Below are 16,781 nucleotides of genomic sequence, written 5' to 3' on the forward strand. Positions count from 1 at the left end.
GGAACTGGAGAGTCAACAGAATAAGCCCAATGGAGGCACCACGGGGTAGTTTGTGCCAGTATTCAAGTGCTCAAACTTAAGGTTCAAATTTCTGTGAAAAAATAAGGTGAAATTAAGACAAATATTGGATATTTAAAAAGAAAAATATTTAATAATTAGATAGAGTTTAGTATTCAATATGGTTTAAGGATATTAAGTCACATTAGAACAGTATTACTCTAACAAAAGGGAAAAGCACACAAAACACTCAAACCTACTATGGTGATCATCAATGACTCAATTTCTGGGACATTTTTTCCCCTGCAAATGAAAATGAGAAGTTGACCTTTTGCAAGTGGGAAGATCAACTTTTTTCTTGTTGCTGTTTATAATACTGGCTCTTGCATTTAGTGGTGCAAATTGACATTCTAGACTTCAGAGCAAAGGAGCCTCTCTCTGGCCTACTGCCACCTGCAACAACCAGACTATCTTACAATAGCAGTGGTAACCCCGCTTGCAAGTCTGGAAAACATTTACAGCAAGTGAATTCAGCCTTGCTTCCAAAATGCCATCATTTCATGCTGCAGCTTAGAAATCCTTTGGTTCTAGGAATGTTCTGTAGGCTTGTAGGAGCATGTAGAAATTTATAATAATTGGACCATTAAAAAGAAAGAAAAAATTATAGCCTTTTCCAGATACCTTAGATAAAAATTGGCTTTGTTTGGTGAGAGAACTGTTCCTCTTACAGTGGCTTCCTAAAGTCACTGAGGATCTAGAACATTGGTGGCAAAGCTCAGGAAATATCTGGGTCCTTGTAGTTCCCACACCAACTACTCCCACCAATATAAAATTATTCTCCCTATAAATGGACAAAAGTCCTTCTCAGATGATAGGCAAGAGACAGATTTGTAGCTAAACAAATTTTTTATGTATGTGAAATTTCTTATTTCTCAACCTAAGTTGTTGCTACATGAACTGATAAAGTAGAAATTGACCGAGAAAACCCCTCAGTGCTAGGTAGTGTAAAATTATGGAATCAAAGATAATGGATAAACATCACTTTCTCTGTTTGCAAAACATTTTATCACTTTTTTATGGGAAAAAACCCTGAAATTATTTTATCTTATTTTGGTGAACCATTTGAACATAGTATAGTTAACATTGGTAGGTTTATTTTTATAAGACAGAAAATATGAGAAGTTTAGTTATAAAGAAAATGTCTACCCTTGGCATAATTCTCTGACATTTGATTGAATCAGTAACTTATTATACAAGCAAATAGATAACCTATGGAACCTCTGAGATGGTCATATCATGGGTGATTCAACATGGTGTCAGAACATGAGTGAAATATTGCCCTTACACCTATCAGCTCTCAGGTGTCATGCAGCAGAGTGTGACAGGGGAATGAATTTGGTTTAAACATGAAATAAATCATTTACCAGGCAGAGTATATGATACTTCTGGACTTGGTGATGCTTTTGGCTTTGAAGTAATAGGCTGGGACACCTCGTGAGCTGAAAGAGAGAACTTAGATCATGAGTCATTTTGTTTCAGCATCTCCCAGTCCTGACTTAAAAAGAAAAGTACTGAAATGGGAACTAGATAGAAAAATAAACTTTAAGCTCTGAACATTTCTCAGAATTCCAGATGCTTTTAGAAAAATGATGTCTGAGAAACCACAAAATATGACTAAGCATAAGGGTAAGATGGAGGATTTATTTTTTAAATCTTTTCAGAAGAGATAATTATTTTATTTTTATTTTTTTTAAGCAATAACAAATTAATGCAGATGTGTTCTTTCTCTCTGGATGTTTGCTTGACTCCTCAAACCCAGTCTCATGTCTTTCTATGAAGATGAACTTAGTCAAGTCAGAGTAGAAGGCAATGAAGCATGCATAAAACAAGCTTAAAGTCAGTTCAGGCAACAGCAGAAAGGGAAGCAGGAGGGGCCAGAGTAGGCAGGCTTACATTCTACACCCCCTAAAATTCTGAGGCCCCACATAAATCCTTAAATGAGCAAGTTCATAAACTAAAATGGTCTTCCCACAACTGTTTCTTTGGAGTAATGAGTTGTTAATATAACAGATACCAGGAAAAAAAAGTCTAATTTATTTATAGCTCATTTTACAATTTCAAAAGTGGTTTTAGAAGAACTATGCTCTTTGATCCTTACCATAATGAGGGAAGAAAGGAATTATGAGCTCCACTTTAATGGTTTGGGTTAGTGACAGTCTGCCTGAGGTTACACAGTAATTAAGTATAGAGATGAGACTGGAGCTAAGTGCTAAGGTCTAGACATGAGCACTAGTTCCAAAGAGTTGGGATTTCTGGATCCAAGCACTGAGGTCACATTTTAACTTGTTTCTTATCTTTTAGGTGAATAAACCTGTCCTAACCCAAAGGGTGGCTGGGAGAATTAAATATGCAATGTCAAAATGATGTGAAAACTATAGGACTATAATAATTTTTTTTCCACTTCTACAAGACTTTTATAAATTTGACACTGATTTTTACAAGTTTGACAAATTTGACATCTGAGTATATTTTGATATTGTTTGCCCACATTGCTCATATTGTTTGCCTCATGCAAGCCAGAAGCACCCAGAGTTTTGATGGTTATAAGATTTCTAGGTATAAAATTAATTGGGTTGTTGACTATTACCTATGAACATAGGAATCTAAAAATCAAGCCTTTATTCAATGGCAAAAATACTCTTGATGATTTGTACCAAACTTTTTATTCCACTTTGACCTTAAATGCCAAATACAGATTTAAATCTTGCCATCTAAGCATAAACAGGAAGAAAGGTGGTATGCCCGATTGTGAAATATCATTCTGAGAAAAGTAGTGGATGGACACACTGTGTTGCACTTGAATTTGTATTCACTACTGTCATGGAGCCCTTTAAAGTAAAATAGTAATAAATTGCATTTGGTATTATCTGATGCACATGACATTCTCCCACCCAAATGGCCTTTTGAAATTATAAGAGCTAACCAAGGTAAGGGAGAAGGTACTAAGATTTGAATATTTATACAAAACATCCTTAAAAGACTATAAAGAGGAACCCTCTTACATTGTTGGTGGGAATGCAAGTTGGTGCAGCCTCTTTGGGGAACAGTGTGGAGATTCCTCAAGAAATTAAAAATAGAACTTCCCTATGACCCTGCAATTGCACTACTGGGTATTTACCCCAAAGATACAGATGGAGTGAAAAGAAGGGCCATCTGTACCCCAATGTTTATAGCAGCAATGGCCACGGTCGCCAAACTGTGGAAAGAACCAAGATGCCCTTCAATGGACGAATGGATAAGGAAGATGTGGTCCATATACACTATGGAGTCTTATGCCTCCATCAGAAGGGACGAATGCCCAACTTTTGTAGCAACATGGATGGGACTGGAAGAGATTATGCTGAGTGAAATAAGTCAAGCAGAGAGAGTCAATTATCATATGGTTTCACTTATTTGTGGAGCATAACAAATAGGATGGAGGACATGGGGAGATAGAGAGAAGGGAGTTGGGGGAAATTGGAAGGGAAGGTGAACCATGAGAGACTATGGACTCTGAAAAACAATCTGAGGGTTTTGAAGGAGCGGGCAGTGGGAGGTCAGGGTACCAGCTGGTGGGTATTATAGAGGGCATGGATTGCATGGAGCACTGGCTGTGGTGCAAAAACAATGAATACTGTTATGCTGAAAATAAATTTAAAAAATTAAAAAAAAAAGACTATGAAGACCTTCTGTATTGCTAGGATAAATTGAGTAAGCTCATTCCCCTAGGCAAGGGGATTTCTAATTTCACCCACTTTTAAGAAGAATAATTAGAATTTATTTTCTTTCTCATGATTCATTTTCCAAATCTTTCTTTTGCATTAAGTAGCACTGACAAAGCAAAAAGTTTGTGGGTTGCAGCTACTTTCTGTGGGAGATACTGATGGGCTGAGAGGTGCCTCAACTGGGACAGAATCAGAGGCTCTCTTGTTAGAGGCAGGCGGCCACACCAAATTTCAGGGTGAGAGAGTAGAATGCCTTGAGCACATGAATCTATCCATTCTGGTTACATAACTTGTTGAACAAAGTTAACCAAAGTCTAAATCAAAATTAAACAAATTTGAACTTTAGAATATACTATAATAATAGGAAATTAAAGATCCTGATTTATAAGTATTTTTATAAGTACAGAATATATAGCTGAAAAAGAAAATGATGAACGTCTTGTTACCTCATATCTCCTTTACTTTTAAAAATTCTACTAAAAAAAAAAAAATTCTACTAACCAGTAATTTATATTTCCAATGTCTTAATTCTCACCACTTCTTACTTTTCATTTCTAATCTTCCAACATTCAACAAGTTTTCATGCTTTCTTTCTTCTCTTGATTTCTCCTTTCTCTGCTACTTCTATTTATGCCTTACATTTAAATAAAAAGCTGGGAGACTTTATCTGTTGTGTTTTTAAAATCAGATTTTAATTTTATATACTAGTTTTCCTGTTTTTATTCCTATTCTATTCATTAATCATTACTTACTCTCTAATCACTGTTTTTCAAACTGTTTTCTTATGGATTAATATTTCAAGTGTATTTACTGTTATTTTAACGTTGTTATTTTTCCAGGGGATATTTGCCTTGGTACCTTTTACCAAGGTACCAGGCGGCAGGCGGCCACACCAAATTTCACATATGGTTTCACTTATTTGTGGAGCATAACAAATAGCATGGAGGACATGTTATTTGTCATGGGGAGGACATGAAGGGGCGGGGAGTACCTATATTATTTTCATAGCAAAACTTTAATAATTAAATAAAACAGATTTAAAAATATGTTAAAACAGATTTAAAATCATTAGCTAGATGTAGAACATAGAAAGTCTTTTAAGGAATTTTCCTTTAAAGAAAAAAGTGACAGACAAAATTTCTCTCAGAATCAGATATTAAAGATTATGCCCAAATCTACAGTTTTTTCTTTCAGTAGGAATACTGAGATATGATTAAAGGATTAGTGTTAGGAATTCAGAACTGTTAACTTGCTTGAGCATAATTTTGATGTTGCCACCATTTTTCTTTCCCCAGACTGTGAGTGGTAGAGAAAATTCCTTTTCTTCCAAACTGGGGAGGTATACCCCTAATACTTTTTGGAAGTAGACCATGTATAAATGATATTTTTAAGTTTATGCAATAGGGCTAGCCTGTAAATTCCTTGACCTTAGAAAGATACAATTTTGTCTCACATCCCCAGTGTCTGGCACGTTCAGCATGCAATAAATATTTGTTGAGTGGCTACCTGATGAGATGAATTAATTGCTTAAACATTGAGGGGTGATATTATTTGAAATTAGAGAAAAGAGGAGATCAATGACAACAAACAAGGCATGACCAAGCACATGCTTGGCATATGTACCAATGCTAGAGATGTTTGGAAGAACTGAATGCATCATACTTATTAATAAATGGACTGCAGAGGCTGGATAAGGAAGAGGAGTAAAAATTAGATATAAAATAACAAGAACCTGCCAGAGATGTAAATGAAAAATTGAAAGGAGGAAAAGATGATAAACTTGTTTTGAGGTATGTCAAGATCACCTAAGTCCCCAATAGAGATCCTCCAAGGCAGTTGGAGAAACTGGATAGGATCTTGGTTAAGAAGTTGGGTTAGATTGATCATTCAAATAAGAGCCTCTTAGAAAAAATGCAAAATAGTTTATAATGACTCTTGTTTGGAGCCTTACCAAAATTTTTACAGCAAAAGCACCAAAGAAATATTATATAAACATTGTATTATAGGAGAGAATATATAGACATATAAAACAAATTTTCATGATTTGTTTTATATATCTATATATAAATAAATAAAATCTACTGAAAGTTAAAAATAAATAAATAAATACTGCTAAATAAAATCTACTGAAAGTTAAAAAAAAAAAAGTGATTGGCAGGAGGAGGCACATTCAAGGACCATGGAGGGGACAGGTGTTCTCAAGCTCAGAGAGGCAACGGGAATAGGCAGTCTACTCTTTTAAGAAATTCCATTCTTCTCCAGCTCCCTCTTCAAATAATGTAACCATAGGGAAGCTTTCTGGAATAAGCTATTCCAATAACATACTTAATGAAGTTCAAAAATAAAGAAAATTATTTTTTAGGTTTCAAAGGAAGATTCATTTTACAAGAGTTAAGAACTCTTGTAAACCATAATTCAGCAGAATAATTCCACTAATATCAAATTGTTCAGGTCAGAATATAAAATATCTATTTACCTGGGTGGGTTTGTGGGATTCTTGGATGTGGAGATGTTTTTGGTTTGGGAGGAGCATGCGGTGCTTGCTTGGGAGCTAAAAAAAAATATATAGGTTTAGAAGTCTTGAGCGCTTCAAGAATTACAGCATCTAAGCCTCTAGGATCTCAAAGATGAAGACCTAGACACACAGCAATTAATGCAATTAAAGCTCCCAAAGAACCACAAAATACAGGAATATAAATATATTATTATAAGGGAAAGCAAAACAGTAAAGTACATTATATGATGTCCAAGATACTCAGCTGACAAATGAAACTGTTGGAATTTCAGAAATATCTACTTCAAATACCTTTCAATAGGTTAAAAATAAATTTTATGGTAACAAGAATTCATCTTTATTATAAGTTTACACCATTTTACCAGAATAGCCCAGTATATTTAAGTGCAGATAAAGATAATTTCTTCTAAAAACAAAGGTAGTGAGTTATATTCCAAATACACCTAGAAAACAAATGCATTTTAATAGCAGTGCTAATGAAAAAATTTCATTAAACAAAACACAGTTCTCATTGGTCAGACTGGGGAAGAAAAACTGAAAAGAAATGAAAGGATACATTCCTGAGAAAGTTATTCCTTTCTTAGACAATTCCTAAAGTAGTTCTAGGACATTCACTGTAACAACCAATTGTATCTTTATTAAGAAAACTTGAAGTATATTCTGCTGGAGGAAATGAAAAATCAAACATGGGGTTGTAGTTTGTGGAAACACCTCATTGGGATTGTCTCAAGAGTGATTAATATAAATAGCTTAGGAGAAACAAAATGTTTTTTCAAGGTCACCAAGTTTCAGGCACCTTAAAGAAAGCTTGCTGAAAATAAGAGTTTTTAGATACTAGAAATTTCTAAAAAGTCTGCATGCAATGGTTTCCATGAGATCTTCAGTGGTATTGCCTGTGGAGAAATGAACACCAAGATATGCAGGAGATTGTACTGGTCTAGGAGCCTGAAGATTTAGAGCTCCCTTTGCTAATCACTCAGTCTATAGTTTCACATTCCCCATCAAAATAACAGGACTCTTATAAGAGCTCTTCCAGTCTTGAAATTCTGATTCTAGAGTTTCTTTCAATCTTTGATTTTCTTCAGTCTCAACTTCCTTGCTAACGTTCCTGATGGGCTCTTTGCTTCTCCCAGGGTATGAGGTAGGTATCACTAAGAGTACTCCCAATTAAACATTTCAATTGTATCCATTAATACAGCTATTTAAGAAACTTTGGAAAAGGTAGAGGTAACTGGTACAGATGTAGTTAATGCAGTTAGTGTGAAATTTCAATAAAAATTATAACTGTAAAGTTTAATAGGCAAAATTTAATAAGATATTTTAAAGGACAATGTATAAAATTAAGATTAATATCTCCTTTGGAAATAGACCCATGTGAAATTGTTTAATGATAATCAAAACACAAGTTTGGGCTTATTTTCAATAAACTATCAGTCCAAGAAAGCCTATAGGTATTGAGAGGATTTTTACTTGTAAGAAGCAGCACATTTAGTTATTCATGTTGGTGATTTGTTGTCTCATCTTTTAAATTCCACCATCAAATAACTTGCTTTTATGACTTGCCAATTAGATGGTTTGACTTAGTTTCTTTTATTTACATGCAGAAAGGCCAAACTGCTGCAGGAAGAGGACTAGAAAGAAATAGAAGACCTGAGTAATAATAAAGTGATTGGCCAGTTGTACCCCTTTATGTGTTTTTCACAGTGAAATATGTTTCTGGAGGTTTCTGTTAATCTCAAACACAACGTAGGTACCTTAAGATATTCTGTACATGACCACAGAACTTGTAAAAGTTCTAGTCAAGATGATGAAGTATTTAAAATTAGGATATATATTTATGTTTAAAAATGGAATATAAATGTTCTTCCCCAGAAACATTACTATGTCCTGTTGAAACACTTGCAGAGTAGCAGAGAATGGTTTTTTGGACATATCCTGAAGAATATTCACAATACTGCCATGTGAATGGCTATAGCTTATGGGTAGGAGAAGTCGGGCATCAAAAAAATAGGATCGCCCATCAAAGAATGTGAGCACAGTAATTAACTTGGGCTTTCTGATGTCTATAGTGCCCATATTGTCTTTCCATTCTTATAAATTCTGCAAACACTCACCTTCTACATGAAATACAAAATAATATTTACCTGGCTCGGTGGAAGGCTCATCAGGGCTGGGTAGGATTATGGTTTGGGAAGGCAGAGGAGATGTCTCTATGGTAATTGAAGGAAAGTACCTGGGGCTATGATAGTGCTTCACAAATTTTGAGTACAGGTAGATGACAGAAAGGATGGTAACAATTAAAAACAAAGAAAGAAAATTGTAACTCTGCAGCAAAATAGCATTCCTAATTCTTCATAATACATTTAGTTTAAAAAATGCTGAGATGCTAGATTCCAAAATTCTCTCAAAGTAAGCAATATTCCTTACTTTTTAAATCCTCACTTCAAACTAATACCTCCTCAACCATCCTAGAAAGACGTATTTAGTAGTAATCTTAAAGGGAAAACTTCTTTGCAATACCCATCTTTTGTCAGTTATCCAGGTTGCACACAGATATCTTGTTGTAAATCTTTATGACTTATGGAAAGACACTGTATTGTTGAGTTTCTGGCAAAGAGTAATGCTACATTTTTTAATATTAAATGCTGGAAGAAAAATTTTGCAAAAAAAAAAAAAAAGAAAAAGGAAATGTCTTGGGAAGTTGATTAGTTGATTTATGTTTAAAACTTCTCCTGTGTTGGTGAAATAATAAAAAATTAATTTCATCACACACAAAAAAAGGGAAAACCAAAGTATTAAAAAATGTTAAAGCATGAGTCAGTGAAGAAGCATTGGATTTCACTTAAAATTAGAGCAAAAAAAAAAAAGTCAAAGATGTAAATTAATGTCATGGAATGAGTGTTAATGGAAAATATGTTGCTAGGGCAGAAAGTATCAAATGGATCACCATACAAAAAGAAAACAGAAATATTCAACACAATACAAGCTGGCAGAATGTTTAATGTTAGGAAAAAGATGCTTTAGGCTCAACAGTTTCACTGACTTAAGTACAGAAAGAGACCAACATCTAGAAACAAAACAGAAGAGACTTTTTGGACAATGGTTATGAATAGAAGCACCTAGAAAGAAAATTAACTGCCATGAAAAAGAATGATGTTGCAACATGAATTCACAAAGAAAGAGAAACTGAGGTTGTCAGGTGATGGTGGTGATGAGGACAAAAGCTGCTGAGGTGTGTCATTACCTAGTGTGGTCTCAGGTGGTTCAGACACATTTGTAATAGATTCCACAACTGTATCAAAACAAAGGAGAACAATTTTAGAAAACTTCAAGATGCTAAACTATAGTCGACTCTTTCCTTCTTGGATATCAGCACACCTCATTCTCTTAGGAATCTGCATTATATTTTTACAGCTAGGACAATGGATTTAGAGAAGAAAAGAGAGAGAACCAAAGGGGAAATCCTATTCTGTCATACTAATTTTCCAACTAATATTAATGTTTTAATTGTCATTAACTGGCTGTCAAAAGCTATTATGCCTCAATATTTTGATACCACAGAGAAGCCAGAATTTCTGTATTCAGAGATCACTTATCATTGTAGTTTGAAGACTCCAAGGACTTTGGAAGCTACTGCTCTTCAAATGAATTCAACTGTAGAACAAGTACCACAGCTTGAACTTCCATGTTCCATGGGCATAACAGATGCTAATTAAAACTTTGTTGAATAAATGAATCAAAGCATGAAAATTTTTACCACCTCCAGTCTTTGGTTCCTCTGGACTGAGTGGTGCTTTGGCAGAGGGATACAGATAATCTGTTACAGTTGGTGCTACAGAATAAACAGGGAATGGCTGGTTAGTGATGGGCAGGACATTACACACTGTCATAGAACACTGTATTTAATTTGAAAACAGAGGTTAGTTATCTTAAGTTAATATGTTCATGAGAATACATAACACTCAGGTAGATTAAGAAGATGACTGCAATTTAAGAGGGCAGAGATGAAGGCAGAAAATCAAGGCAGTGTTCAGTGTGGGCACATACACACACACCAAAACAGGCAGTGTCTTCAGCAATTTCTACCTGGAGCAAAGCAGGTAATGTCGCTTCCTTACATATTTTGATTAAGGATTCTAGTAAGAAAAAGACAAAGAGTGAGTCCTTGAAAAGCATAGAGATGAATCCTAAATAGAATATAAACATGAAAACTAAGATGTGCATATTCATATTTAAAGAATGATTAGAATATTAAAAAATTAAATCTTACATTCAGAGTGAAAGGGAGTTAAGGAAATTGTGAAACTTGCATAGAAATACAGCAGGCACTTGCACAATGTGCTGTATGTAACATGCGGCTTTTAAGATTCACTGGATGAGCCCAGACAAGATGTAAGGAGCTATGAAATGAGGACATCCAAAGATGACTTCTGCAATGAGATGGAAAAGCACATATATTTGGCTTCTCATTGGGAAACATTTTTACCTAGAGCTTCCTTTGATGGCTCAGTGCTTAATGTAATCAATTCCAGGACTTCAGAAACTAGCAAAGAACACAAAATGATACAACTGATCAAGGAGGGTTATTGCCAGCATTGAATGAATGCATGCAAACTAAATATTTAGAAAAGTGTCTTGCACTTATAGATGCTCACTGTTGGCTGTTATGATAATAACAATATTATTAATAATACTAAGGGAAGCTCCAATAACTGAATTAAAGTCACAATTTTCTAAGTGTTGATTGTTAACAATCATACCTTGTACTGTTCATGAGCCCCCAAATGCCATTTAACTAGTTACAGGATGCACAAAGGAGATGAAAAGAAATTATAATCCTATACTAGATAAAAGTAAGATCTTATGTTTCAAAATATATGTCAGGGGTAGCAACCTCATTGCTAGCTTAAAATGTTTGTTTTTAATTTTGAAAGGCAATGTTTTATAGGTTGGTTTTGTTATCTTTACTGAAGTGAGCACTTACACTTTCCTTGATGGCTGCAACTGAACTAGCATTCTTTTCACAAAGCAGAACAAAAATTTAATTTATTCCTAAAGAGGAAGTTTGTAATCTTAGTGAAAAATAAGAAGAATAAAATCAGTTCTTCTGAGTAGTTTACTGACTACTTAATCACATACTTGATTATTCTTTATGTGATACAGAGTAAATACAATAAAATGAAGATAAGTATATTCAGCAGTTGAATAGCAATTATTATAAATAAATTACTAAGTTAATACCAATAGGTAGTCATGAAAAGAGCATGTACAATATATGGAGGTGTTAAATGTATTATTTGCTTTTTTATATTTGGAAATCAACACTTGGAATACGTCCCTTGAAGCTTACAATGTACCCAGACAGATAAAACAGTCTAATTACCAGGTTGGCTCTGTGTCATTTCTAGGCTTGGTGATGTCACTGGTTTCAAAATAAGAGTTTGCAGTTCAGTGGGAGCTGAAAGAAGAGCATCTAAGTTGTCAAAGTAAGTATGGATATTTCACAGATTTTAGATAAAGGTAGCAATGAACTGAAATGCATAGATCTTCAAAATCATAGGGTTATGGAGAGCCATGTGGAGTATACATTATTTAAAGCAGAAATTGAAAAACTATGGTCCTCCTAATCCAGCCCTTTGCCTGACCTGTGAGCTAAGAATGAATTTTGTGTTTTACAATGATGCAAAAAAAATTAAGAGTAATATCTTATGACATGTGAAAATGATATAAAATCCAAGTAACGCTTTATTGGAACACAACCACACCCACAAACTAATATGATTCAAGGTATATTTATATATCACTTACATATTGGTTTTGGTTGCCTTCACTTGAAATACTACATTAGAATCAAGTAGTTGTGACAGACACTGAATGGCCTACAAAGTATAAAAGATTTACAATCTGACATCGTTACATAAAAATTTGAAAATAAAATGGGTTCTTACTATTATATCTGAATCTGAATTCCCACAAGGGCTTTCTAAGAGCTTCCTATCACTGATTTTATGATACTGAGATTACCAAAATGTTTAGTACCATCTAGGAGTGCTTTGTTCTGTGTTTTAATTTGAACCCCGCCTTGGGTAACGTCAATAGGTATTGAGTTTTTATTTTGTTATTCCTACCCTTCCATCTACTAATGCAAAAAAAAAAAAAAAAGTTATTTTAAAGCCCAACTCTTATCAGTCCACACAGAACTCTGACTTAAGTATTTTCTCTCTCTATTTTTACCACTCAATTAAACAAATTGCTTTTGTGTAAGCAAATTGCCTTATATCTAAAAAAACAACAGAAACCCTTTGGAAACAAGGTTTCCTCACAATTATACTGTTTTCTTTTCAAGAAGTAAAACATGTTCTTACTTTTGATCTCTACCTCTGTTCCTCACCTCACCTCACTCCACTCAACTGTTAATATGGTGCCAGGAACACAGAAGGCAAGGAAATTTTTGTTTACTAAGCCAAAGGAGTATTGCTAATTTTTAAAAAGATAAATGAAATGGTAGGAGAACAGAATGAGATGCATCTTTTGTTGGAGACAATCTTTATGCAGGGCACATGATGATTTTGGCTACCCCAGATCTTCCGTAAGCATGAAACTTCTGGTTAACGTGCAATTGTAATGATGACAATCAATATTTGTATCTCTTTTCTCTTAGAAGGCATAGAGCTGGGAAGTGAAAGTTAACAAGTTGAAAGTTGTCAATCCTGGGATCCAGCTGCAATAAGCTGGAAGCACTCAAACTAGAAATTGTTGACTTTCTTGGTTTCAACTGTGAAACTTTGGGAAGTTTAAAGTTTGGGAGGAGAATGAATTTTTCCCTCATGTTTTTGAAACTAAAGGAAGAAAATCTTGGGTTGCTACTGTGTTTCTAGGTCTAGAAACCTTCAAAAGTATGGTACATAGGCCTATGTTTTCTAAAACATATTATCTTGAGTTTATTACCTAAGTTTGAAAATTTTTACTTTACTAATCTAATTTGCTTCGTATCACTACTGAGGGTATTTTGAGACCCAAAATAATATAAAAATTATTAATTAAGGAATAGGAATAGCTACTGATATAATTAGATACTCAGAGATTCCTACTTAGTAAAGATTAAGAACCAATACTAAACTGTGGTGGAAGATATAGAATAACAAAATTCACCCATGGTGAGGAAAGCCTGTAACTTATATTTACTAGGATTAGCACTTCTAGGAAGCATTTCTTTTTGCGGGGGGGATAATTTAAGAGGAGAAATCATCTTTTAAAATAGGAAGGGAATAGTGAAAGTGTCTCAAAAATCTCATAGAAAGTAAGTTGCTCGGAAAATATTCATGATCTTTAATTATCATCATTTTGTATCCCCGGACCAGGTAATGAAATTTTAAAGGGGGTTTCATGGCAGATAGATTTCCTCACATGGGGTATGTTCTATGGTGAGTGCTATGAAGTATGTAAACCTGGCAATTCACAGACTTGTACCCCTGGGCTAATAATATATTATTTGTTAATTAAAAAATAAAAAATTAAAAATAACAGGTAACACTTGAATTAAGAATCTTGACTACCAAGAAGGTAAGTATGAAACAGAACAACAGCAGTCTAAGGAAGCAGGAGCAACCCTAGCCATGATAATGATGGAGTAGGTTTTTAATGAGTAAAAAAGCTTATAATGCAGTCACAAAAATCATTACCTAACATTGTTTCTGGAGTCTCATAACTATGAATAACAGGCTCAAAACTTGTAGCAGGAACTAACCAAATGTGACAACATGAACATGAGAAAGTTTAAACACACATAGAAAATCTTAATTTTTTTTTCAAAACATTAGTTTCAAATGACAAACATTAACTTTTGAATTGACAGAAGCAGTTTCTTTTTGAGGATTTGGTCATACTAGTTGGGGACTATTCGTCCTAGAAGACAGTCACAAACTTTAAATTCTGCATGAGGTTTTTCTAGGAGTTTGATTTTCTGATTCTAACCAATATGAAAACTTGCTTTGGAAATGCTGTTTAGGCAATAGATATGAAAATATGCAGGAAAGTAACTTGTTGCAGTTTTTGAAAGCTGAAAAAGATACTTATGCTTATATAATCATGACCACAATAAATAGATCATGTTTTTAAGAGCAGATATAGCAATAAATAACTATGATTGATTATGCCAATTTTGCTATTAACACATCTTTAAAGAGATGAAAAATTTCAGTCAAGAATTAGTTGCTAACCATAACTCATTCTTTGACTTTTAGGGAACATGAAGACTATTACTTCCCATCAGAGACATTTCCTTGAGACCCCACTGAGACGGACTGCTAGGGTTCACCCCTCAAACCATGACATAACATATTTACCCTGTTTGGTCTGAGTTGCCTCAGGGCTTGATGTGGTTTTAGGCCTGGGACGTGGACGACGGGTTCGTTGTGCTGGTTTAGGAGCTGAAGAATGAAACTTCAGATTACTCCAGTGAAGACAGTTTTGGAAGTAAGAGCAAAATTTTCTAAAATACATTATATTGCCTTGAAGTTCAAGGCATATATATTTCAAGGTTGAAATATTTTCTCTTATTTTGTTAACTATTGTTTTAAGCACTTGAGAGACAAATCTCACACACAGAGTCAAGTCAAGGAGTGAGCAATCTCATAAATGTCTAGATTTAAAAATAGATAAGGACTCTAGCCACACTGTAGGTAGTAGGGTTGTAGGTTCATACCAAGAAATAGAACTTTCCCAAAGAATCTCTAATACCATGTGAGCTGTCATGATTTGTTTGGTCAGGAGAAGATACAGACATGACCGACTTTGAAACTCAGGTTTAAATTTGAACCCAGTTTAGACAAGAGTACATGATACAAGTTCAAGATTACATGGTTGACAGATATTCCCAGGTCCATGCATAACTGTCAAAAACAATAGAAGACTTATTTTAAGAGTTTTAAAAGCCCTTAAGAAGAAAAAAAAAATAAAGTTGAAGGACAGCAGATGAAAAGACAGTTTTATAAAGCTGGTGACAAAGTGATTATGATTATGATAGAGTGGGTTGATGATGAGCAGGAAAGAACTGTTGAAGAATGCAGAATATCATTACCTAATGTAGTTTCTGGAGCCTTTGTCCTAAGAGTGATGGGTTCAAGGGCTGTAGGAGGAACTAGTAAAAAAAATAATAAACCAAAGATATTTTAAAAATTCATTTGAAGACTAACTGCAAAAGTCAAATTTTAAGCTTCAGGTCTGACAGAAAAGGAGCACTCTGAAGATCTGACCACACTCTGGCAAAGCACCCATTAATCTCACAAGATAGGTACAGCATTGTACTTCGCTAAATAACACTGTGATCATTAAGAAGTTTTCCTAGAAGTGTTGATTATCTGATTATTTTTAATATGTAAAATTTTGCTAAACAAACTTTTTTACACATTTATATATATTTATACTTTTCTAACTTTTACACATTTATATATATTTATACTTTTCTAACTTTACTGGAAAAAGTATATCAGTCTACTTGTGGAGACAAATGCTTATTATTTAAATAATCATGGATATAATAATGAATTTATTTATTTGAGAGCATGAGGATCAGTACATAAAACAGTGTGATCATCAATGTTTCTAAGTAGTCTTTGACTCAAGAAAAGTTAAAAAACTGTTTCCTTTGCTGTACAAAAGCTTTTGATCTTGATGAAATCCCAATAGTTCATTTTTGGCCTTGCTTCCCTTAACTGTTAAACCCTCTTAGCAAAGAAGAAAGAAGCATCTTACTCTATAATGAAAGCCTATCATCTAAACTTTCAAGACTTAGGCACAATTATAATTTTGATAATTAACTAAAAACATCATTTTTGGAAAAAACAGATCCATCTGTATAATCACACAAATCCTAATACAATAAAAAGTAATGTGATTAAAGAATATGGTATTTCTGCAATCAATGAAGGACAAGCAGGGCATATAAGGGATAGGTGGAAATTCATGTTTGAAACAAAGCTCAAAGTAGTCAGTCCTGTTTTAGCACATACATATGATCGCATGAAACAACAATGAACAAGTTACATGGAAGTTTGGTGCCTTGAAAATAGAATATTCACATATTCTATTAAGAAAATAGAATTTTCTTAAGTTTAACTTAAACACAACTTGATGTAGAGTTTAGCATAATTTCAAGATGAAGACTGCAATGGAAGACAACAGAGGGTGTTAAAATGGTTTTAGGATGCAGTAGGACCCATGGCTACAGTGGTATGACAATGAGCAGGAAAAGCACTATTTGAGGAACACATATTCTCATTACCCACGATTTCTGGAGCTTTAGTTCTAAGAGGGCCAGGTTCAAGATCTGTAGTAGGAGCTAATGAAAAGCAATGAAATAAACATTTGTGAAAAGTCAGCAAATTGATTCTAACTAGCATAACACTGCTTCAATAAATGTATAGCAATTAAATTTTCTTCTGAAATTAAGTACTTAAAGATTTGGTCACCCTATAACCGAGTAGATATTTTTTTTTAGGAAATAG

At 34.1% G+C, this 16,781-nt stretch overlaps 1 protein-coding gene across 42 annotated transcripts in view; it reads right to left on the reverse strand.

Moving 5' to 3' along the window:
• Window positions 1–16,781, reverse strand: part of LOC101691019 (ABI family member 3 binding protein) — a 248,767-nt gene that overhangs the window by 70,637 nt on the left and 161,349 nt on the right. For 20 of the 42 annotated variants that reach the window (XM_013045552.2, XM_013045541.2, XM_013045542.2 and 17 more), the window contains 9 exons: window positions 16,559–16,615; window positions 15,356–15,415; window positions 14,622–14,705; window positions 11,660–11,734; window positions 10,763–10,819; window positions 10,037–10,108; window positions 9,521–9,568; window positions 6,238–6,312; window positions 1,422–1,496 (listed from right to left, as the gene is read on the reverse strand). In XM_013045552.2, the coding sequence (XP_012901006.1) occupies window positions 1,422–1,496; window positions 6,238–6,312; window positions 9,521–9,568; window positions 10,037–10,108; window positions 10,763–10,819; window positions 11,660–11,734; window positions 14,622–14,705; window positions 15,356–15,415; window positions 16,559–16,615 (603 nt within the window). The remainder of the gene's footprint in view (window positions 1–1,421; window positions 1,497–6,237; window positions 6,313–9,520; window positions 9,569–10,036; window positions 10,109–10,762; window positions 10,820–11,659; window positions 11,735–14,621; window positions 14,706–15,355; window positions 15,416–16,558; window positions 16,616–16,781) is intronic. The other 22 variants (XM_013045564.2, XM_013045561.2, XM_013045557.2 and 19 more) reach the window with 14 other exon arrangements.

The sequence above is a fragment of the Mustela putorius genome, unplaced genomic scaffold, assembly GCF_011764305.1.
Source record: "Mustela putorius furo isolate JIRA1106 unplaced genomic scaffold, ASM1176430v1.1 tig00003834_pilon_pilon_pilon, whole genome shotgun sequence".
Lineage (NCBI taxonomy): Eukaryota > Metazoa > Chordata > Mammalia > Carnivora > Mustelidae > Mustela > Mustela putorius.